At 40.9% G+C, this 25,103-nt stretch overlaps 1 protein-coding gene across 1 annotated transcript in view; it reads left to right on the top strand.

The window, feature by feature from the left end:
• Window positions 1-4,376: 4,376 nt before the first annotated feature.
• Ola1 (Obg like ATPase 1) overlaps window positions 4,377-25,103 on the top strand; it is a 123,310-nt gene continuing 102,583 nt past the window's right edge. The window contains exons 1-4 of the mRNA XM_034496332.2: window positions 4,377-4,530; window positions 5,889-5,989; window positions 16,700-16,843; window positions 19,372-19,499. Coding sequence (XP_034352223.1) covers window positions 5,889-5,989; window positions 16,700-16,843; window positions 19,372-19,499 — 373 coding nt within the window. The 5' untranslated portion in view covers window positions 4,377-4,530. The remainder of the gene's footprint in view (window positions 4,531-5,888; window positions 5,990-16,699; window positions 16,844-19,371; window positions 19,500-25,103) is intronic.

Below are 25,103 nucleotides of genomic sequence, written 5' to 3'. Positions count from 1 at the left end.
ATGGCTCTTTTGACTTAAGTTCCCTGAATGTTGTTTCTTCTTGATAGCTTCTTCCTTCTGTTTCTGAGGCAGGATCTCACTATGAATCCATACCTGCTGATCATGAATTCATAGGATTCCCCTGCCTCTGCCTCTTGAGTTCTGGTATTAAAGTCATGTGCCACCACACCTTGATATTTATTATTTTTGTGTGTTGTGTCCACATATGAGTATGTGTGTGTACATGTGTGTAGTGGGCACAGGACAACTTATGGGATCTTTGACCATGTGGATCCTGAGGCTCAAACTCGGTGGCCCGGCTTGGTGGTGTTTTTACTTGCTAAGCCAGCTCTTAAGATTTAATAGGTGTCTTTTTGTTGTTGTTGTTCTTTTTAATTTTTTTTTTTTTTTTTGTGGGTCTGGGCAGATGTCTCAGCAGTTAAGAGCATGCACTGGCTGCTCTTGTAGTGGGCAGGGGTTCAATTTCCAGTACCCACATGCCAACTCACAACCATCCATAAAACTCCAGTCCCGGGGGTGTGTGTGTGTCTAACACTGTCTTCTGGCCTCTGTGGGCAGCAGGCATACATGTTGTACATAGACATATGTGAGGGTTTGTATATGCTCGGCCCAGGGAGTGGCACTATTAGAAGGTGTAGCCCTGTTAGAATAGGTGTGTCACTGTGGGTGTGGGCTTTAAGACCCTCACTCTAGCTTCCTGGAAGCCAGTCTTCCACTAGCAGCCTTCAGATGAAGATGTAGAACTCTCAGCTCCTCCTGCACCATGCCTGACTGGATGCTGCCACATTCCCTCCTTGATGATAATGAACTGAACCTCTGAACCTGTAAGCCAGCCCCAATTGAATATTGTCCTTATAAGATTTGCCTTGATCATGGTGTCTGTTCACAGCAGTAAAACCCTAAGACAACATACATACAGGCAAAACACTCAAACACGTACAATAAGTAAATAAAAAAGGAGGTATTTTTGTACCAACCTTAAAACAACAAAGCCAATCATTGTCTCCCCAAAAGATTATGTAGTGCTTTCTGAACTCATCTGATCCTGCATCCCATATTCAACAGAGCTTCTTGGAGAAGTTACACAGAACACACTCTGGGAAACTTGTATAATTTAAGTCTGCAGGTGAGAGGGACAATGTGCCTCAGACATACATTATGATAGTTCTCAGGAGCCTATAAGTTCTTGTCTGCCTTGGCCACTGCAAATGCTGCTTGGTTATTAGAGATTCACTGTAAACCAATTTAAACAGAAAATGGAAGTTCTTGGTCGCAAGCAAGGTTATCAGAGAGCCTGGGGTTAAGAAGTAAACAGGCCATTTGATGGATTAGACATTTGGAATTGGACACTTAGAACTTGTGATTGCTCTCTCCTTTCTCAATTTCTCTAGGACCGTCTTATGATTACTTGCCCCCTTTGTGCCTTATTTTTCTTTCTTTAGAACAGCCTTCTGGAAAAAAAAAAAAAAAACCCTAACGTAGTCCTTAACCCTGGTTTTATGTTCTCCTCTAAGCAACCAATAGCATTTATTATTGTAGCTTGACTCCAACTTCTAGGAAGAAAAGGCATCTTGATTTCTTCAGCTTGGATTTGATATCTCAGGTCCAATATGTTATGGCCAGAAGGTTCATGTGCTACGAACAGAAAGGCTTGGGTTGGATAAGCCCTCTATGGGGCCTGGGATAAGTAGGTGTCATGGTAACCTCAGTCACTACATTGGGTGACTCTGAGATGCCTCTTTGAAAGTAGGGCAGCCTGTGTAAATATGGTGTTGCTTATCTGTAAGCCCAACACTCAGGTAGCTGAGGTAGGTGGATTATGAGTTTGAGCCCAGCCTGGTCTAAACAGTGAGACTGTATCTTTAAAGGAGAAGGGCTGGGAGGTGCCTTACTTGGTGCTATGCTGTGCAAGGATGAGGTTGAGTTTGATCCTCAGCACCCATATAAAAAGCCAGGTATGGAGACTATATGTTCATAATCCCCGTGGCGGAAATGTGGAGTCAGGAAGTCTGGGGCTTACGAGTTAGCTAGTCTTGCCTAATGAGTGAGCCCTAGGTCCCAGTCATCCCAGTGAGATACTCTGAAAAAAAAAAAAAAGGTGGCTGGCTCCTGGGGGCTGACGTCAGAGGCTAATCTTTGGCCTTCACACACACGCACATGCGCACACACACACACATACATGCACACATATACACATCTACCTAAACATGTACACATCTATATCTATAATTTTAAAAGGAAGAGTTTTTTCCTCTAAGTTTTGTTTTTATGTATATGGGTGTTATGTTTAGATGTCTGTGCACCACATGGCTATCTGATGCTCTCAGAGGCTAGCATTAGATTCTATGGGACAGAGTTACAGTTGTGAGCTACCATGTGGGTGCTGGGAATTGAACCTGGATCCCCTGGAAGAGCAGCCAGTGCTCTTAACCACTGAGCCATTACAGCACCGAATGGGACATCTTGATTCCAGTACTATAACCCCATCCCCTTACCCGTGGTTCTACTTTCTATGGTTTTACTAGATCATGCCCGTTGCCACATTAGAGTACTAAATGGGAAATTCCAGAAATAAGAACTAACTCCCAAGTTTTAAATCATGTTATTCTGAAGAAAATGATTCAGTCTTGTGTTGTTTTATTCTATCCTGCCTGGCATGTAACTAATTTATCTTGTTGCCTAGCACATCCACACTCCAAGTACCCCTCACCCGGGAGTCATGAAGGATCCACCTAGTTTTTGCCCAGTAAAATGGAAGATGTCTGCTAGAGGCTTCTGAGACATGCTTCCTTTTTTCCTAGAGGTCCACTAGATGACACATTTCCCCCTCTTCTACTCCCTGTATTTTACTGGTGCCTAGAACTGCAGTAGGCTTTTGGTTGTTAGCCAGATGAGAGCAGAGGGAGCCATTGCTACATAAAGCCATAATGTGTGTGTGTGTGTGTGTGTGTGTGATCAGAGTAATTGAAAATAGTGTAATTTTTTTAATTTGTCAGGCTTGTACTGTTCATGTGAATTAGATTTATGGTGGCTACAAATTGTGTACTAGTTACTCCTGCAGTCTCGTTTACAAACACATTGATGACAAGGATACTAGGTTGAGTGTATAGTGCATTAGTAACTGTATAAAGTAAGGTCATGACTGCTCTGACAGTAACAATCCTTAAACAACAACAAAACTAAAGACAGAGACTGTGTCTTTAAAATTTATCAAACAAGCTCTAAGGCTTCCCTCAGATCACTCTCATGCGGCGACAGCAAAACCTTAATGCAATTCTATTATAAACAGTGGCCCAGCTGCTGCTTATAAGTCACTATTAAAAAGGATTCTGTCAGACAGTGAACAGTTTCAGATCTGTGAGATGGCTCAGTGTGGAAAGGTGCTTGCTGCTAACTAAGCCTCATGATCTGAGTTTCATCCCCAGAACCTGCAAAGTAGGAGAGAACTGACTCCAAGCTGTTCTTTGAACTCACCAGAACTGTTGTATGCATGAGCTAATCCATACAAGCACACATACAATAGACAACAAATGTAATTTAAAAAAAAAAAAACAACAGATTTTGCAGTGAGATCAGGGTTTGAAATAAGTCTTCTGTCATTAGTTTAGTTGTGTGACTTTACCTGATACTTTTCTATTCTGTCATCTGCAAATTGGGGATTAGCAACCAATTCACACCCTTTCATTTGCAACTGGTATGTTTGAAAAAAAAAATGTAATTTTGAACATTCACTGTAACAAATACTTGAGAGTCATTGGAGAAAACCTAATAAACAACTTTTCCCCCCAGTGGAGTACATAGTGTAGTCAAAGGTGACTTTATACATATTATTTGATTGAATCCTACCAATAACCTCGTGATATAGATTACAGTAGTCTCATTTTATAACCAGGAAATCATGTTTCCTTCTCGTGGTTCTTAATCTTGCAGAGGAAAAGGATGTACGTGAGGCGACGGGGAAGAAGATGTTTTATATATGTTAAATGTTTTATATACTTCTGTGGCTGTTAGGTGCGTCTTGGATCTGAAATTTTCCTTGGTCCACTTTCCCTTGAAGAAAGTTTAATGGCCTCTCACTGTTAGCCCGTCTGAAAGAAGTTACTGGAAAGGGGAGGAGGGCGGCGCCGTTCAGGTAGAGAAGGCTGATCTCGGTGAGATCAATCAGGGACAAGAGAGATCCGCACGAAGGGGAAGCCCAGAAACGGAGCAGTGGAGCAGAAAGAAACCTGGAAGACCGGTTGAAGCCCACGTGTAGAGAGGAGCAAAAGCCTGCCGCTGCTAAAGGGCCGCCCCCTTGCAGGCCCCGCCCACCCAGGCCCGGGCATCCGGGCCAATGGGCGTGACCCTGTGGGGGCGTGGCCTGCGCACAGGTGCCGCCCCGGCCCGCCCGTTCCGTCGCCTCTGCCGTCGTGCGTGCGGCTCGGCGGAGGGCCGGGCCTGCGCTCTCTCCGCCTTCCTCCCTACCTCTGGCTGCCGGCGACACCGGTCTTTGCAGTCCGGGACCCCGTGCGATCGTTAGTCCGGTGCAAGGTGAGTGGCCGAAGGAGCCCATGGGCGCCCGGGCCAGTGGCTCCGAGGCTGGCTCCAGGCCGGAGACCGGCCGCCGGGACGGGCTAAGGGCAGCGGACAGCTTGGCGCATGTGGATGAATGAGGCGCCCACGGACTAGGCCGCGCGGCCACGAGATTGGCCCTCGCCGCAGTCTGGGAGAAAGTCCTGCCTCAGGGCGGGACGCCAGTGCTGGGTCAGGAGGGGATAGGTGGTGTGCTGGGGTCCTGCGGGGCTACTGGGCTGCGGGGGCACCCCTTGTAGGCTACCCCTTGTAGGCCACAGGACTGGACGGGCTCTCCCATGCAGCTGTTCACTGGAGGCCCGGAACAGGTGTCAAGACCCTAAAAAAGGGAGATCCTTGGCCTCCGGGTCTGGGATTACATATTGGAATATCACTTCTGGGGCGGGCAGAAGGGGGGGGGGGTTAGGAGGGAGGAGCAGCGTGGCGTTAGGAGGTACAACCAGCCAGGATACGGGGACAGTTTTAGTTTCCAGCTTCTAAGACGCGAGGTTGCAGTTCCTAGTAGATTCCTATTGCCGTGTTAAAAGTGAGACTAATTTTACACAGTGACCCTTGGAGCCAGGACAAGCAAGAAGAGACAAAAGTTTGGACTTGTCAGTCAAAAGGTTGAAAGTATTTGAAATGGGGCTGTATAGCCTACTGGTAGAGCACTTGATTTTAGCATCATTATACATGAAAGCTCTAGGTTGGATCTTAAAGAGAGGGTGAGTTGAGTGCCTTCAAAGTATCCAGTGTAGAGTGTGGTTTCAAAAGCAGTTTGATGAAGACTGATTAGCCTTACCTACAGTGTCAAAGGTGAAAAGGTCTGGGTTCGAAGGCCCTCCAGGCCTAGTGGTGACCATCAGTGTGGTGAACGTTGAGTTGTGAAGAAAGGCAGGTCCCAAGTGATGGAGGAATGGTTGGTGAGAGGTGACTTGGTTGCTGGTGTTTCTGTAATGGGCTTTCTTTGAATGTGTCTGTGCTCCTGCTTCCAAATGCTTTCCTTCAAATAGTATGACAGGTTAAGGAGGCGGTTGTCAGCAGCCAACATGGAAGATGGCAACTAAGTTTTATGGTTATCTTTGAGTCCTGCTGCTGCAGTGTTTCTGGGACTGACTACTCAGAAGTGACTCGTGTACAAATTTTAGAATCAGATCTGTTTACAGAACCCCTTCCCCCCCCCACTCCCCAAAAAAGGAGAGTTTTGTTCTTATTTTAGTTGTGGATTGATATATAAAACAGTAGGTTTTCTTTTCTATTACCCAGTAATATATTCTGTATACAGAAATGTGTTGTGTTTGTAGGGGTGGTCCTGAAAGTTCATTTTGATGTTTCAGATGCCCCCAAAGAAGGGAGGAGACGGAATTAAACCGCCTCCTATTATTGGAAGGTTTGGAACCTCACTGAAAATTGGTATCGTTGGATTGCCAAATGTTGGGTAAGTAAAAATTGGGACTTGTCTTATTTTTATTTTATAAACTTTGGTGTTCTGTTGTAAAAATAGAAACTTACAAGGCAGTAAGAACTCATATCGAAGTAAAGGACCTTGACTATTGTTTGTTACAAGGCTACATGTGTTTTATTTACTTGGTTTTTCAGGTTTTTTTGCACACATTGGAGTGAGTTATTTACATTGTTTTGCTAAACTCAGAGGAAGAAGCAGTGAGAGTTAAAATATTAATAAGGCAAATCAGCTACATTTACTTGAAATGTTGGGAAAAGCATAGTATTCTGTTTGCTTGGAACTGTACTTCCTAGCTGGACTGTTACTAGAAACCTGGCAGTAGAACAGTTTAGGAAGTAGTTTAAAAAACTTTTTTATAAAGCTCTTGAGAGAAGGTTCTCTGGCGGGTGAAATTTTTTGGAGAAAGAAGTATCTTCTTTGAATATACTGTTAGAAGGTAAGGAAAAGGTTTCTCTTTCTGCATATTTAAAAAAACCAAAACAAGACTCCACAGAACAAGCTGGCTAGCCAGTCTAGCCGAAGTGGTGAGCTCCGCATTCAGCAGCAGCCCCTGCCTCACTAAGTAAGGCGGCGTGCAGTTGAGGAAGACACGTGTCCCCAGCAGTGGGCTGTCATAAGCACACACATGCACTGTGTCTACACACATGTGAACAGGTAAATGGATGCCGTGTGAGTGTGTGTGTGCACAAAAGGTGTTTACACTTGGGAACTCTGAGAACAAAGTACTGAATTTTATCATCTCTTTAAAATTAAAGTTAACCATGTATACCATATATTTGCACACAAGACAGTGATAGATATATATGGGATTAATCTTAAAATTCTTTACACATGTAACTTAGATGTTCAGTGTCCGTACTTTGCATTTTTTAAACTATCTTAGCCAGGCATGATCATTCACATCTTTATCCTAGTACTTTGGATTGTGAGCAGGATTGTGAGATTGAGACCATTTTGGGCTATAGAGAAACCTTATCTCAAAAGTAAGAATCAACCAGTCTCTCTCTCTCTCTCTCTCTCTCTCTCTCTCTCTCTCTCAGTGATTAGGGTAATCGACACAGCATGTAATCTTGAAGATCACTAGGGCTTTTGGGATGTACTTGTAGGTGTTTAGGTTAGTGGTGTTCTGTGTGCTCTCTGAGCTCCTATTACAAAATCTTCAGTGAATAGAGCATGATGTGCTTAAGTCCGACTTCTCGGGTTCTTGCAGTATAAAGCATGGCTGTCCGAAGTCAGTCTCTTCTAGAGCGGGCTTCCTTCTGTGCTAGAGTCTACTCATAGATAATAATAAATAAAGAGTAGAAATCTAAATAGAGCAAAACAAGTAATCAAGCCAAGTACTGTAGGGTACTGCCAGTACACCATACCAGGGGGGTACAGTATAGAATATAATAATAATTAGTACTTTCAACTTCAAAATAGTCCTCTTCAGTTTATTGAGGTATGTTAAACACAATAAAATTTAACTTAAAAAGTATTTTGAATTACATTTTTTTAGTACATTGGTTTTTTTTTTGTTTGTTTTGTTTTTGTCTACATTCATGTCTCTGTGAGGCTGTCAGATCCCACATAGTTGTGAGCTGTCATGTGGGTGCTGGGAATTGAATCTTGATTCTCCAGGAAAGCAGCCAGTGCTCTCCACCACTGAGCTATCTCTCCAGCCCCTTGAATTGCATTTTATTTCTTTTGTTTGTGGGTGATGATACAAATATTGGAGGTTAGAGGCTGGGTGGAAGGTGTCTTTACTTTCTTAGCTATCCTGCTGGCTTGAATTCTCTCATTATTGATAGGGAGGTCCTGAAGATTTAATTCAGGGCTTATGTGAAACTTAATTTATTTTAATGCTATAGTTTACTCAATTTTAGAAATTGTGTTTGTAAAACCATCTTTATAGAATGATCTTTCTATTAAACTGTATCAGGTAGAGTTGAGTGTATGAAACACAAACCTTTTAAGAGACTTACTGGAAGACTTGAAGGAGCGGACAGCTGGACATCACAAGGATCAGAGCTCTGGTGAGGCAGTGCCTGCCAGTCCACAGGGAACTCAGCTCCAGCTCTCCACCTGGATGGTTCTTAGCAGGGATACCTATTCTGTTACATAGACTCCTGGGCAAGAAAGGCCGTTAGATCTGCCTAGCTTTGAATGGGTTTACAAGAAATAGGTTGGAGGTTCAGGATAGTTTTCTTAAGCATAGTTTAGTTCACTGGTTGCAGTAAGGGCGTTCAATTTAGAAACTGTTCTAGTTAGGGTTATGCCGTTCTGATGAAACACTACAACCAAAAGCAACTTGTGGAGGAAAAGGTTTATTTGGGTTATTTTGTGTTATGTATTCTGTCCCAGTCCATTGAAAGAAGCTAGTGTAGGAACTCAAACCAGATGGGAACCTGGAGGCAGGAGCTGATGCAGAGACCATGCAGGAGTGCTGCTTACTGGCTTGCTCATCAAGTCTTTTTCAGCTTGCTTTCGTATAGAACCAAGGACCACCTACCCAGGCATGTCCCCACTCACAGTGAGCTGGGCCCAGCCCTGTCAAACACTAATTAAGAAACTGCTCTGCAGCCGGGCGGTGGTGGCGCACGCCTTTAATCCCAGCATTTGGGAGGCAGAGGCAGGTGGATTTCTGAGTTCACGGCCAGTCTACAGAGTGAGTTCCAGGACAGCCAGAGCCACACGGAGAAACCTTGTCTCAAAAAACCAAAAAAAAAAAAAAAAAAAAAAAAAGAAACTGCTCTGCAGTCTTGATTACAGTTGACCTTATAGAGGCAATGTTTCAACTGAAGTCCCCTCCTCAGGTGGCTCCAGCTTGTGTCAAGTTGGTATAAAACTAACCATGACAGAAACTATCTGAAGAATCTCTAGATATTAGAGAATTAAGTAAGCTTGCTTTTTTTAGTATGTATCTGTAAAGCTAATTACTAGAAACTTAAGTGGTCATATTCATAGCTAAGCTGTTTTGTATTTTTTGTTTGTTTTCAAGGCAAGGTCTCAGTATGTAGCTCTAGCTGTCCCGGAATTCATTCTGTAGACCAGGCTAGCCTCAAACCCACAGAGATTTCCTGCCTCTATCTCTTGAGTACTGGAATTAAAGGCATGTGCCATTATGCCTGATGTCATGTATCTTGTGACAAAGTCTCGTTCTGTAGCCCGTGTTGATAGTGGAATTTACTAGGTAGCCCAAGCTGACCTTGAGTTCCCAGAAATCTTCCTGCTTGAGCCTACTGAATGCTGGGACTACAGAAATAAATTCCTTTGCCCAGAAAGCTAATGTGGTATTTATTGAACAGTTACTATATGAAAGTCTCTGTTCTGAGTGTTGTACATATTATCTAATTGAATTAGCTGTTTGGCATCCCCTATTAGACTTTCATTTCCAAAAAGGAAGTGATTGTGTCGTTCCTGTTTATTGACATATTTCTAGTGCCTAGACTGGTGTTAGTAAATAGTGAACACCCAATAATTATTTGCAGAAGGTAGTAATTATTTGTGAATAGGATAATCTCTTCTCTTTGATAGCTGTATGTAGACTTAGTGATAAGGAGACATGTTTTAATACAGAAGAAAGGGTATATAGAAGGGTAAGAGTACGGTGATTTGGTTTCTACTTCTATTTCTTACCTTAGTGCTCCTTTGTAAATTACCTTTTGTTGGAACAGTGTATTATTGTGAATGTAAGGTTTAGAAGCTCTTGGGGGAAACTACTTAGTGTTTTAGACTCATCTCAAGGATAGATCTTGTGCGTCATTAGACTGAGTTATGGAGGTTGTAACATTCCATATAACCTTGGTTTAAAGAGCTTACTGTATGTTTTGTACACAATAAAATAAAAGTGTATTTTGCAGTCAAAAATGGGTTCTTTAGTCATAGTATGATATGTATGATAGTATGACTTCTGTATGATAGTCTTAGGGAACCCAGATTCTCCTCGGCTTATAGCTCAGCAGTTGCTAGGATTGTAGCCTTTTCCTATGGCCTAGGTTGCAATGAATTCCAGACAGTTGGTTACCAAAAGTGTCAAATAATTTAGCAGCATTTCCCTTTAAACTGCAGTGTTTAGTTGCAAGGAATATTAGAAAACACACACACACACACACACACACACACACACACACGAAAGGCAGAAGTTAATGTAAGGAAAGTGTCTGCCTTAGTTGATTTCCATCTTTTTTTTTAATTGAAAATATATTTTTTTCATATAATAGATTCTGATCTTTGTTTCCCCTTCCTTATCTCCTCCTATCTCCTCCCCACCTCCTCCACCCATCTAACTGCATGCCTTCTCTCTGTCTTTAGAGGTCAAACAGGCAAACAAACAAGCCAGAATAAAACAAAACAAAACAGAAAAAAAGCCGAAGAAAACACTATGTACATACACACATATTATACATATACATGCTGAGACACACACCATAAAAGCACAAAATTGGAAACCATATATAAGCAAGAGACCAATAAGGTAAAAAAGTGCCCACATAAAGTATAATAAGACAAAATTCTCCAAATACTATGGAGTTTGTTTTTTATTCCTAGTGAGACTCCATTGGAGAAACCTTTTTGAGCATTGGGCACTTTGGCAGCTTTCGAGTGAGGGATGGGGTCCCAAGTCTACCGGGACACCATCTGGCTTGGAGCTATATGTGCGCTGTACCTGCTGCCATAGACTCTTGAGTTCATGTGTCAGACCTGTTGTCTGGGAAGCACTGTATCCTTGGTGTCTTCCATCTTTTTGGCTCTTACAAGTGTTCCTCCTCCTTTACTCTGAAGGGAGGGCTTTGATGGAGACATCCCATTTAAGACTGAGTTCAAAGGTCTGTCACTCTGCTCATTGTCCAGCTGTGGGTCTCTGTATTTGTTCCCCTCTACTGCAGGACGAAGGTTTTCAGATGATAGCTGAGGGAGACACTGACCTGAGTCCAGGTCAGGTGTGTGGCTCCTGGGATCCCAGGTAAAAAGTGCATGTAGCTGTAGGTGGCTGACAAAGGAACACGATGGGCTAGAAGGCAGGGCTGGGAAGGGGTACAGGAATGAGGAAAGCTGGGTCCACTGTAAGATTTGGAGGAGTTGCCAAGGAATGGGGGTTGTTTGGGAGGATAGGCCCCTGCAAACTGTCTGCTACAGGGCTGGGGAAGAGACTGGAAAAACTGTGGTGGAGGACAGGAAGGAGCGTCTCGACTTTAGTTTCAAGACAAGGTCTTTCACTGAATCTGGAAACCATATATAAGCAAGAGACCAGTAAGGTAAAAAAAAAAAAAATGCATACATAAATCATTATGAGATAAAATTCTCCAAAAATCCCATTGAGTTTGTTTTGTGTTAGCTTCCCTTAACTGTGTTAAGGGAAGTAGCTAGAATGGCTGGTCAGCTAGCTCCATGGATCAGCCTGTTTACCACCTCTTCTGCACGGGAATTACAGAGCAGGGAGCACCCCACTGTTTCCATGAGTTCAGGAGAGCTAAACTCATGTCCTCATGCTTGGATGGCCAGTACTTTGCCAAGTGAATGTTTGACCCTCACCTTTGTCAGAATAAAGAAATATATAAAAACAAAAGGAAAAAAATGACTTTTAGACCTTTTCTTTTTTGTCCTGTTCTTGTGTCCAAAAGACTCCCCCTGCTCCTTTTCTTTAAAATTCAAGAATGGTATTAAGAGACTAATAATCTGATCTCTAGGTATGATCGTTGTTCCTCAGTGTGTTAATGAATTTAGGTTCCTTTACTGAATAGACATGTAAATATATGTAGCTACATTGACCTGTATACATATGTACACTGGCAATCATTTGTCTTTTGTATTTTTCTGCTGGATAGATGCTTCAACAATTAATATCTAAATTCAAAGAAGTAGGGCTGATGAGATAACTCCCCAGGTAAAGGCAGGGTCAGTAGTGGGACCCATATGGTGGAAGGCATTGTCCCTAACCTCCACACACATGCAAGCTGAAGTGTACCTTCACATAAGGCACACAAAGTAAATAAATGAAAAGTGTAGTTATGGAAAGAAAAGTTTGAAAGGACATTCTGCTTATCTGTGTCTTGGGTGTGTGGTATAAGTGGCTAATTCAGTATGCTGTGGGGATTTGCATTAGTAGTCACAGTTTCTCTGACCTACTGAAATTTTCATAAAGACTTTAGGTAAAACCTATTCAATTAGGTGTTTTTTTGTTTTTGTTTTTTTTTTTTTTGATGTACTAAGATGTTTTTTCCAAAGTGAAATTTGTGTGTCTTAAGTAGAGGCCTACATGTCAAGTCTAGCTACTATCTTCTATTTTTGTTTTTGTTCTAAGATAGTGTTTTCTTTCTAGCCCAGGCTAGTCTTAAAATCACTGTGTAGCTCAGGCTAGTTTGTAAATCCCTCCTGAGTTGTAGGATTCCAGGCATGTGCCACTAGATAATGTTTCTTCAAGTCTCATCAGTGCTGAAAGAGTCCTTTGTACAAACCAATCTTTTGTTTAGGTTTATTTATTTTTGTGTGTATGTGTATGAGTGTATGTATGTGCAGTACAAATACACCTTGTGCTCACTGTGTTCCTTGAGGACAGAAGAGGGAGTGTCCCTGGTACTGGAGTTACACATAGTTGGATGCCATGAGCCAACATGTGAGCACTGGGAATCAAACCCAGGTTTTCGATAACAGCAACAGGTGCTATTAACCCCCCAGCCAATTCTCCAGCCCCTCAAACTCATTCTTGTTTGAATTTTTTATAATTGTGATTCTTTCTCTTGTTTTAAGTCTTAATAATAACCTTATGGGATTTAAATGTATATGTTTATATAAAATTTCATTTCACAAAAAACCCATGGGTTTTTAACACATCAATCTTAGGCCCACACAAAATTTTTTGCTTCCAAAAGGCATTGGTTGAATAGATTTAAATAGATCAAAAATGTCTTAAGTTGCCACTGAAGTTCATAGTAATTAAACTATTTCCTAGTTCCTTATTTCCCTCCCTCCTTCCCTTCCTTTTCTTCTTCCTCTTCCTCTTGCTCTCCCTTCCCTTCCCTCCCCTCCCCTCCCCCTCCCCCTCCTCTTCCATCCCCTCTTCCTCTCCCTTCCCTCCCCTCTCCCTCCCTTCTCCCTCCCCTCCCCTTTTCTTCCTTTCCTTCTTTCCTTCTTCCATTTTATACATGCAGAGCTATTGGAAGACACAGATTCTTTAGGCTTCCCTCAAGTCTGCAGCAGTAATCTTCAGACATCTATCTCCTCCTTCCATATTTCCTTTTTCACATCTGTAGAATTACTGGGGTTTCTAAATTTGAAACCTATGTAAGATGAGATGGTCTAGGTCTATAGAAATGGGGAATTGTCTTTCAAGTTGAGTTTGAATGTGTTATGTTTTTTTTTCTCTCTAAGAACTAATAGCAGTTTCTTCTGGTGTATGTTTTGGTGTATGGCTTAAATAATAAAGTTTACATTTTTTTTCTTTTTGTGATACTGATGATTGAACTCTTGAGTCTTGTCATGGTAGGCAGGAAGTGATCTTGATCTGCTATTGAGCAATATCAGACTTACTTTAGCATCTTTAATATGTGGACAATGAGAATATAGTTGAGGTTTATTTACAGTATGTGACTATTAAAATTATTTGATTTGTTAAAAATACGTGTTAGCCATTTTGATTTGGGGCTTAGCTTGATGAGCCTTTGCTTAGTCGGCCATTTCAAATTGCTCCAGAATAGCTTTCCTTTCTCTCTTTTCCTTATTTTAACCTTGGTCATGTTGTATTACCAAGGTTGGTTTATAACTCCTGGGCATAAGCTATCCTCCTGCCTCAGCTTCCTGAAATAGTTGAGACAGCAGGCATACAGTTATTTTGATAGGGCTCTATGACTATTAATAGCTTCTTCCTGTTTTGTGGGAAAAGTTGAGACTCCAGGTTACTTTTTGTTTTGTGTGTGTGTGTTTGAGACAGCAAACAAACTCAAGGTCCTCCTGCTTTAACTTGGAAAGTGCTAGGCTTATAGGCATGTACTCAAGTCATCTTACTTTTGGTTTGTTTTTTGGTGTCAGATCTGAAACCAGCTTTTTTTCTCTGAGCAGTCTTGTCCATTTTTAATAGGCATGACATTTAAAGGTCATAGTGCAAACGCAAATTCTTTTAAAAAGTATCTGCTCTCTGTGTTTATATATTTACATTTTAAATTATGGTCTCTTATACTCTTTTAAAAACTAAAATATGTATTGTTATACATGTGCGTAAATTGTATGTGTGTGGGAGCTTGTGCATGCTCTGGTGAGTGTGTAGAGGTCAGAGAACAACTTTATGGAGTAAGTTCTTGCCATCCATCTTAACAAATGATGCCAGCGATTAGTCAGGTTGCCAGGCTTCTGTGGTAGGCAACTCTACTTACTGAGCCTTCTCAAAGCTCAAGCCTTCCCATCTTTTTTGGAAGTAAATGGATTATTATACCTTTATAAATATACATACCTTTTTAAATTAAGTAGTATGGCATCTGTCTTTATAAGATTGAAATTAAAGGACACTTCTATAAAAGAAGCTGGTGATTTCCTCTGATTCATTTTATTCCTGGAGCTTTGAAGTTGTTCCTAGCACTGTGTCTCATGAGGCCTGGGTCCTGGAACTCTGACTAGGGTGTCAAGGGAATGAAGGGAGGACAAGAACACTAAAGAAACAACACACACGTGGACAGAAGCTGGGGTCAGGTGGGGTGTGGGCTTTGATGGAGTCACACATACTACTTCAGACACCTGGAACCTCGGCACAGGGGAAGGGGTCTCAGGCTGTAAGCATTCAGGAAGGGGAAGCTGCAGTTGCTAGTTTTTGTACACAGTGGACATTCTGCACTTGGACCCCCAAGGGAAGCCCTATCACCCTACAGAGCCTGAGAGGAACAGGCTTGTCAGTTTACCTGTGGGTTCAAGGCCCTGATCTTTACTTACTGTGTCTATGTGGGTGTCAACAATGCATATTCATTCAGGGCATCCTCTGCTAGGCTGTTACAGGTTGCCACTGTAAATCCTACAGCAGTCACCATTAGTTTGCGGTTGTTTAGCTGAGCATGAGTCTAGCCCCATGTCCCTAAAACCTCACCTTATACCATGTATCTACATATATTTAAAATATGGGCTTGGATACTGGTAGATCCTGTAATAGGCCTGACAGTGCCCACCTTTACCCTCTGTAATGCAGGCATTCGAAAGCCACTGATTTGACTAGTGGTGTTGCTACCAGCAGTGATTTGTGTCTATTTTGGCACACATTTCCACTTGACTCTGAAATGTTTAGTCTGAATGTGATTAAGCTCAGACTGATAGGTAGGTATCATTCAGTATCTTGTTAAAACACTTCTTACTAGTAGCACTAAGATAAGATTCGATTGTTACCTTCTTTTCATCCTGTTTTTATAAGGCTCTCAGAATTAAATGAAAAAGATCTGGTTCCTTGGTTTAAAAGTTTAATCAGGTGTGCTGTGGTTAAGATAGTTTTACCATAAAATTTTGTGTGTGGGGGAGGGCGGGGGGTAGGGGAATCATCATCTTTAAATCACATAGTAACTCAACTATTACACTTTTTGAGTTTTGTTTGTTATCAAATTTAGTCCATATGCAAACATTTTTACATAATCATATCTAACCAGATTTGTTTTTTTTCATTTTCGTTATTTATTTGATTCATTTTTTTTTTTTTTTTTTTTTTTTGTTTTTTTTTTGTTTTTTTTTTGTTTTTCGAGACAGGGTTTCTCTGTGTAGTCCTGGCTGTCCTGGAACTCACTCTGTAGACCAGGCTGGCCTCAAACTCAGAAATCTGCCTGCCTCTGGCTCCCAAGTGCTGGGATTAAAGGCGTGCACCACCACCGCCCGGCTTAACCAGAGTTTTTAAGTGTTGGCTTCATAATTACCAACTAATCCTTAGCCGCTTCCTCAATTGTGTAACAGTAATTTTCACTTTAAATTCCTCGTGCCCTCTCTCTGGAGCAAGAGAAAGTTACTGTAGTGACGTCTCTGCAGTCTCCAAAGCAAATCGCAAAATCCTTAAAAGTCCCATTTTGTTTCAGACTTCACTTTTAAACTGCATATTTTAAAAACATGACTGGTGTTCTATGGGTTGGCATCATCTTCTGAGTACATATCACAATATGAAGCAGATAATTGAAAAATTAATGACTGGTTTCTTCCATATGAATGCACTTTTTATCTTGGTTTAAATCATATAGCAAAAAAATTCACATATTTCCTTTTATAGTTTGAGGCTCACCAGTAATCCTTGTGTAGTAACAATTAGAAGTTAGTATTAGCTCTGACCTATTTCTTCAGAGACAAATAGCAGCCGCTCCTCAAGTAGCTTTTAGTATGTCACATTAGGGAAGTTATGTTAGATATGGGTGAAATGATACTGGCATTATGATAATGGTACATTGTGGAAGGATATGTTTTGTGATATTATATGGAACTCCAGATATCTTCTGTTTCAAAGGTTCTTTGGGAACATTTTTTTTTCAAATTCCATATAGACTAAAATAGGGAATATAACCTAATTATGAAATTAAATTATCAAATTCGATATTTTGTGTTAGTAAAAATGTTTCTTCCGCCTTCCCAGATTTGTCCTTATAAATACTGAGGTCTCAAATTAGCATCAGATGTGTGTGTGGTTTTTTTGTTGTTTGTCTGTTTGTTTTTTTTAACAATTTAAGAATTGACTGACAGTGCGTTCCTTTGTTTTAGGAAGTCCACCTTCTTCAATGTATTGACCAGTAGTCAGGCTTCAGCAGAGAACTTCCCCTTCTGCACCATTGATCCTAATGAGAGCAGAGTGCCTGTGCCAGATGAGAGGTTTGACTTCCTCTGCCAGTATCACAAACCAGCAAGGTAAGAAGTACTGTACACCAGGGTACACCGCTACTACCGGAATACACCGTTGTTTGTTTGCTCATAGATGGGGAAAGATGTGTATTTGATATGTTCAGAATCAAGTTTCTTCCCAACTTAACATAGCATTACTTTGGATGATTATAAAGCACTGTAGAGTAGAAAAGGAAGAAGGAAGGATCTTCTTTGTTAATGCAGTTAGTTTTTTCTGAGATTATGAAGTGGAGGGAGAAATTAGCTTATGTTATATGATTTCATCATGTAATATTGTAAGGATATACACGCATTACATATACATATACATAGGAAGAGGTGTGTAAAGAAGATCTCTAATTTAGTGACAGTAACTTCTGGGTAGTGGAATTTTTAGATGAGTTTTGTTTGTTTATTTAATGTAAGGTTTGACTATGTAGCCCAGGCCGGCCTTGAATCTGTACTCCTCTTGCCTCAGCCTGGAATTTACAGGCATGCAACACTACAGCTGCTGAAGGTGATCTTTACTAATCAGTTGTTATCTGTGAATGGGGGATTGGTTCTTGAACTCTAGAGATATCTAAAGCTGCTCACCTAAAGTGCTTTAATTATTTCATGCATTATAGCCTTTGCACCATCTCTATGTTTCACATCCTCTCTAGTTTACTTATACAGTTAGTGTAACTGTTATATAATAGGTACACTGTATTGTTTAGGGAATAATGACAAAAACTTGTATGCTCATTACAGGTGTGATTTCCTTCTTGTGAATACTTTTTCATCTGTGATTGGTTGAATGTGAGCTTGTATAACCTATATCACATAATGCTGTTTGTTTGGTTTTGCTTTTGAGACAAGGTCTCACTATGCAGCCCTGGCTGGCCTGGAACTCACTGTGTAGGTAGACCAGGTTGGCCTCACATTTATAGAGGTCAGCTTGGCGCTGCCTTCTGAGTGCTGGGATTAAATGTGTGCACTATTACGCCTGGTTCTAACTGTATTCTTAGTTCTACTGTTGTTTTTCATACAAGTAGTATTTTGACCTTCTAAACTTCAGAAGATAGGCTTCTATTCGGTTTCTTTATTTCTATAAGGGCCATTAATCAATTTCTTTTTAGTAAAGGAAAACAAGGATATTTTTGAGGAATTCATACCTTTAATATTTAAAATTTCAACAGATTTGAAATTCAAAAGATTTATTGTATCTCCATATCTTTGAAATTTTTAGTAGCATCACATGGCCATCTAGTCTAGTGGTGACAAGGGTCTATATACTAGGAGGGAATTGAGTGGGGCGAGATGGCAGCATGGCAGCTGCTGGGCCTACAAGCACTGCCTGCTGTCAGAAGCACAGCCTTACAATAGCCAGGAACAAACAGGAGGTCTGCCAGTTAGACAGGAACCTGATGGAGTGAAGAGGATGATTATAGAGAGGCATTCAGCACACTCTGGGATATATTGAGGATCACAGGAACCAGGAGTCTCAGTGTTGGAGAAGAGAAGGGCAAATACAATAAGGAGAGAGGCAGCATCAACTCTGCAGTGCTGGGCAGGATCAGAGAGAGCTGGTGTCCTATATGTGTGCTTAGAACTAAATACAGCAAGTTGTTTATAAAACTTATATCCCATGATTCTGTGTACACGCTCAGCATACAGTACAGAAGACTATACCTCTTGATGTAGATATACTGTTTTGTCACAGTATAGGAAGAAGAGGTAGCTGTCACTTCTCACTGGAATGTGACCTCTGGCTTTCAGGGTTTCTATGCACATGTGGACACTCACAAACACATGTGCATACTCATGTTCACATATGTACAAACAAGGGAGGAGGGACACGGGAGCTGGCTCAGTGAGTAAAGAGCTAGTCCCACAGTGTGAGGACTGGAGTTTGGCTCTCCAGTGCTCATGTACGTGTAGTGCACTGAGGGCAGAGACTGGGAATCCCTGGAGGAAGCTGGCTGGACAGACAGGCCTTGTCTATGAGTTCTGTGGGGTTTTTTGTTTGATTTGGTTTGGTTATATTTATTTATTTTTTTGAGTGACCTTTCTGAATGAGTAAGGTAGACAATGATGGAGGAAAACTCCCGGTGTAAACTTTGGGCCACTACATGCACTTGAAGACAACTGTGGGTGCTACACACACACACACACACACACACACACACACACACACACACACACTAGAGGACCATTGAGATGGCTTAGTAGGTAAAGGAAGCTGCCATCAAGCCCAATGAACTAAATTGAATCCCAAGGACCCAGAGTGGAAGGAGAGGACTGACTTTTGCAGTTTGTCCTCTGAGCTCCAGAGCGAGCTGTGGCTCGTGTATACATTCCCACCCCGCACCTCCCACACACACACACACACACAAATAATAATGTAGTGAAAGAAGTCAAAGCATATAGAAAGTTTCTTTATTTGGGGGACTATTAATTTATCAAGTTATTATTATGTACATTCCAAACCTTGTTTCAAGAAATGTGAAATGTTTGGAGAATTCAGTTGGTTGATAAGCAGGTTCTGTATAATAAAATTATCTTCTGTATTTCAGCAAGATTCCTGCTTTCTTGAATGTAGTGGACATTGCTGGCCTTGTGAAAGGAGCTCACAATGGGCAGGGCTTGGGGAATGCCTTTTTGTCTCATATTAGTGCCTGTGATGGGATTTTTCATCTAACACGTAAGTACAGCTGTTTGTTTATTTATTAAAATAATATTTTTCTATATTACGCAAATAGAAATGAGTGGTTTATAGAAGATAGCTTTGTTTTGCAAGATGAATCATGAATTAGTTTACTGATTTCTAACCTTAATGTCCCTGTCATTTCCCCATACGGTTGCTGATACGGTCTGGTTGTAGGTTATTCCTTGTTCTGAATTAGAGACCTGAGGTGTGTTTCTGTGTGAACCGACTTGGGGATTATAAAGGCATTTTGACTTTTTAAAAAATTGTGCTGGGTTGAGCTCAGAACTGTGATGCTTGTGTCAGAAGAGCTCTACACAAGGCTTTACATAATGTTTCAGTTCAATGGTGGCACAGGTTCTTGCAAGGGATTTTCATGTCATACTCTGAAGTTGAGATGTTGAAGATAACTGTCCTACACACCTGAATAACTCTTGATGCTACACCTTCATTCAGTGCCTGTGCCAGGGCCATGCCACAAAAACTTGGGCGATTTGGGCTAAAATACAATGTTTTATGAGTCGTTGACTCCTGTTAGGTCTACTCTTTTGTTTATATCATTTGTGTTGCTGAATTAAACATGTACGATTTAGGCTGGAGAGATGTCTCAGAGGTTAAGTGTGCTTCTGTTCTTCCAGAGGACCTGAGATTGGTTCACAGCTCGCCTATCAGGTGCCTACGAGCTTTGTGTAATCCAGCTCTAGAGCATCTGGAGCCTTCCTCTGGCTTCCACAGGCACCTTCACACATGTGGCATACAAATATATATAAACATGCACACATTAAAAATAAAAAAAAAGCCAAACCACAAACAAACATGAGATTTGGTGATTTTTACCAGGCAGAAAGTTAGTAAAAAGAATTTTATGGGTCTAGGGATATGGTGTGAGCCTGTGTCCTGTGCTAGGGCCATGGGGACAGACATAATTTTTGGATGGGTCAGCCACTGCAGCCAGTCAGTGAGCTTTAGGTTCAATGAGAGACCTTATTTCAAAAATCAAGTAGAGCATGATTGAAGAAGCTATCTGAAGCTATCTGATGTCAACTTCTGGCTTTCACACACAGTGGCCTTTATATAGGTCTCTCACACACATGGACACTTAACCACAAATGTGCACACAAAACTTACTAATTTAGACTGCCTGTTTAGTTTACCTGCGATCATTAAAGGAGATCCTGGTTATTAAAAACTCACATTAGGGGTCTGGAGAGCTGACTCAGCAGTTCAGAGCACGTGCTGATCTTCAGAGGACCCACATTTGGTTCCTAGAATCAGATTGCTTACAGCCACTGCAACTCTAGTTCAGGTGATCTGACACCTCTGATCTCCAGTGACTCCTTTGCACATGTGCAAACCCGTAAACAGGTTTGCGCATATATGTAGCAGGAGGTATGAAAAAATTGGCCCGGCAGCTCCCAGCTCTGCCGCTACCTCAGTCCCAGTGGTCCCACATTCTAGCAACCAAATAGAACTGCCAAGTTCCCGCACTATGCCCAATACCTGTGGGCTACCTGGCCCTAGCCGAGTGTTCTCATCCTGGCAGGCTCTTTGGCCTGGTGCCCCCTTTGTGTGGTCGCTGCCTCTGCCCACTGCCAACCTCAGCCTCCATGACTCTTGCCCTGGCTCTTGGGCCAACTCCGCTGCCTCGACGGCCCTAGGCAATAATCTCCATTGCTGTTAGATATCACAATACCCAGTAACCCAGTAAATCAAAACTCTTAATGTTTATAGTTAACCAATCAGATTTATATATCATCAAATACTCAAATCCCAAGATACCCACACAATAATTTCAAGGACAGTTGATAATGGTAAGATGCCAACACAGATTAGACAATTTATCCCATTTATCCTAACCTTTGGTTTCATATCTACCTAGCTGGTGAAAGCCATGCTGGTTTATGTCAGCTTCCATTTTCACTCCTCCTCTCTCCTCCTGCCCTCTCCCCTTCTCCCTCCCACTCTTAGCTCCGCCTTCCTTTTTCCTGTCCAATCACAGGCCTCTTGCTGCACTAATATTTAAAATTCTGCTACACATAGATACACATAATTAAAAATAAGGTAAATCTTAAAACGCACACACACAAAACCAAACAAAACAACTCTTATTAGGGATGGGTATGTGCTTTGTGGTAGAGAATTTGCCTAGAATGTCTAAAACTGTGTTTTGTCCCCAGCAATGCCCTACCCCCAAAGGAAAGTGTCTGGTATTTATTAAAAAAAAAATTGAAATTCTTATTTCAAAGAATTATTTAATAGATTAAACTGCTTTTGAAAATAAAATAAGTGTCTCTTATGCTTAGTGTATATTACTTTCGTGGAAGACTTTATTGTTGAGAACATCTGTTTGTACCAGTATGTTTATTTTTAAATCTTTTGAAGCTAATTATCCAAAATGCCTTTTTAGGTTAGTCATTTACACGATCTAACACAGCTTTTTAAAATAAAATAAATTGCTAAAGCCTTCATTTACTTTGAAGCAGAAGTACAAGTGATTCAGAGTAGTTTATGAAGTAGCTCCGTAAGATAACTGTTTAGGGGCTTACTGAGGCCTGCTCTAGCTCTAAGAAAGGTCATTTAAGTAATACCATGAAAAGAAAATAATGATCATGTTAGGTTAAATTTGAGGATAAAATTGTCTGAATGAATATAGTATGAGTGTGTGTGTGTGTGTGTGTGTGTGTAGATGTGTGATTGTGGGACCTGATCCTAGGCCATTGCATGCTAATCCTACCACTGAACCATACCCTGATATTCTCAGTATGTGTTTTAGAATCAAACTGATTGTTACTGTTGGCTCCTACTGATAGTTATAAAACTGAAAGTATAATCTGCATTTCTGAGCTATAGTTTTCCATGTAAAATAAGAGCAGTAGTGCTGTACTATCTACATAATTATTTTGTAGTTGAAATACGAGATGTCTTATGTTAGCATATATAAACGGATGTTTATAATGCTGTTGTTTTTTTTTTTTTAATTCAGGTTTTATTTTATATATTTTTTGAGGTATGGTCTTACCATGTAACTCTAACTGGTTTGCAATTTGCTATGTAGACCAGGCTGGTCTTGAATGGAGAACTTGTCTTCTAACTGCTGGGTATGCCCATGTGTAAATGTAGATTTTAAATGGCAATATATTTTCTCTTTTTTTTTTTAAATTAAAAATTGTGTTAATATGCATAATATTTGTTTGTTTGTTTTTTGGTTTTTCGAGACAGGGTTTCTCTGTGTAGCCCTGGCTGTCCTGGAACTCACTCTGTAGACCAGGCTAGCCTCGAACTCAGAAATCCGCCTGTCTCTGCCTCCCAAGTGCTGGGATATTTGCTATTTTTAATCACTGTTATGAGTGAAGTTCAGTGTATTCAGTGTATTCTAATTGTTAGATAGCTAGTGTCACCATCCATTTTTAGAGACTTTAGAAAACTATTCATGCTAATTATGCTTTCTTTTAGATTTTTAAAAATGCATATTTTGCTTACATTGTATGTCTGTGTGGTTGCCTGGTTTCCATGGAGGTCAGAAGATAGCATTAGATGGTTATATGCTGCCATGTCAGTGCTAGGAGTCAGACTCAGGTTCTCTGCGGGAGCAACAGTGCTTTGACTTGATGAGCCATTTCTCTAACCCCCAAATTGTATTTTTTACTTATGTAGGTGTTTGGCCTTCATATATGTATGTGCACCTTGTGTTGACCACACAGGTCACCAGAGGGTGGCAGATCTTCTAGACTTGGAGTACAGATGGTTTCGAACCTTTGTATGGGTGTTAGGAACCAACCCAGTCCTCTGCAAGAGTAGTAGATGCTCTTAACCAATGAGCCGTCTCTCCAGCCCCTTTGAGGGACTTCTTCATCTTCTCAGGCTGCAGCTAAGCACCTTTTCAACAGCACTCCACAGTGCTAATTACTTGCTCCTGTTCCAGAGCCACTGTTCTGCTGTCTCTGAATTTGATTACGTTGTTTGTTTGGGTTTTTGTCTTTTTTTTCTGAGATGGGGTTTCTCTGTGTAGTCCTGGCTGTCTTGGAACTCAATCTGTAGACCACACTGGCCTCCAACTCAGAGATTCTCCTGTCTCTGCTGGGATTAAAGGCAGGTACCACCACTGCCAGGCTGAATTTGACTTAAGTATCTCAAGTCAGTGGCTCATACTGTATTTCCTCTTTTTGAGACTGGCTTATTTCATGCTTCACTATTACTTAACTACTACCTCATTGTTCATGAGTTGCTGAATAGCTTCCTATTTATTTATTATGTGTAACTTTTAAAAATTGCAGATGTTGTTGCTAATGAATATTCTTATGGCTATCTTCTTTGTAGATCTCTGGTATTTCTCAATGAGATAGACTTAGCAGAAAGATTAGTAAGTGAGGGATATGTAATACACATTTAAAGTTCCGTTAGGTATACCTAGGCTCCTTTTCTATTCCTATGAGAATTTTAATTTTCTAATGCCAATTTTTGAAAATAGATAAAACAGGTTTAAAAATCTGTAATAGTAGCTGGGCGGTGGTAGCGCACGCCTTTAATTCCAGCACTTGGGAGGGAGGCAGAAGCAGTCGGATTTCTGAGTTCGAGGCCAGCCTGGTGTACAGAGTGAGTTTCAGGCCAGCCAGGACTACACAGAGAAACCCAGTCTCGAAAAAAACAAAAAAATAAAAAATAAAAAAAATAAAAAAATAAAATCTGTAATAGTAGGATATACAGATATACATTGTAAATTGAAAGTAAATATTGTTCTTATTTACTTTATGATTTTTTTTTAACTTTTATACCTAATGATTGTTAATAGCTTCCTGGGTTTTTAAAAGATAGGCTGTCAAAGATAACTCCAGGCTAGCTTTGAACTCACTGTGTAGCCAAAGATGACCTTGAACTCCTGATCCTTTTTTTACCTTCTGAATGCTGGGATTATAGACATGTACCACTTCTCCTGATGTATGTTGTGCTGGGGATCAAATGTAGGATTTTATGCATGCTAGACAAGCATTCTGTCAGTATGAGCATCGGCAGCCTCTCCTGATTCCTAGGAGAGCATTTATTGGGAAACGTTCTTTAATGGCTAGTTAGTAAATACATTGCTCTATGGCATATTGTTTTTGTGTGTACTTAGAGTGTATGTATGTGTGTTATGTATGTTTGTAACGCTTGAAAGGTACAAATTTCATGCAGTACAGGCTCCTGTCCACTGAACCATCTCTTCAGTTCCCACTGCGCAGAAACTTTATTTTCATGTAGTCTCATCTGTTTATAGTTTAGGCTGCCTCCTGGGCTACGTGTTCTGCTCAGGAAGTTCTTCCTCCTCCAGTGTCTTGAAGAGAATTCTCTATGGATTTCTAGAATTTTCAGCATTTCAGGTTTTAAATTAAGGTCTTTGATTCATTTTGAATTGATCATACAAGGTGAAAGAAATCAAGCTTTGCCAGTACTGTTTATTGAACAGGCTGTCTTTATCCAGCATGTTTTTGTCTCCTTTGTCAAAATACGTGGGCATGACTTCTTTGTTCTTTCATTTTGGAGTCCTAGTGTGATCCATTTGCCTACCCATCCATTTTTATAGCAGTACCAGGTTGTCTTTGTCACTGTAGCTCTGTAGTCTAATTA

The sequence above is a fragment of the Arvicanthis niloticus genome, chromosome 2 (genome assembly GCF_011762505.2).
Source record: "Arvicanthis niloticus isolate mArvNil1 chromosome 2, mArvNil1.pat.X, whole genome shotgun sequence".
In the NCBI taxonomy this organism is placed as follows: Eukaryota; Metazoa; Chordata; class Mammalia; order Rodentia; family Muridae; genus Arvicanthis; species Arvicanthis niloticus.
The sequence above is the reverse complement of the archived record's forward strand: the minus strand, read 5'-3'. Positions and strand labels throughout refer to the sequence as shown.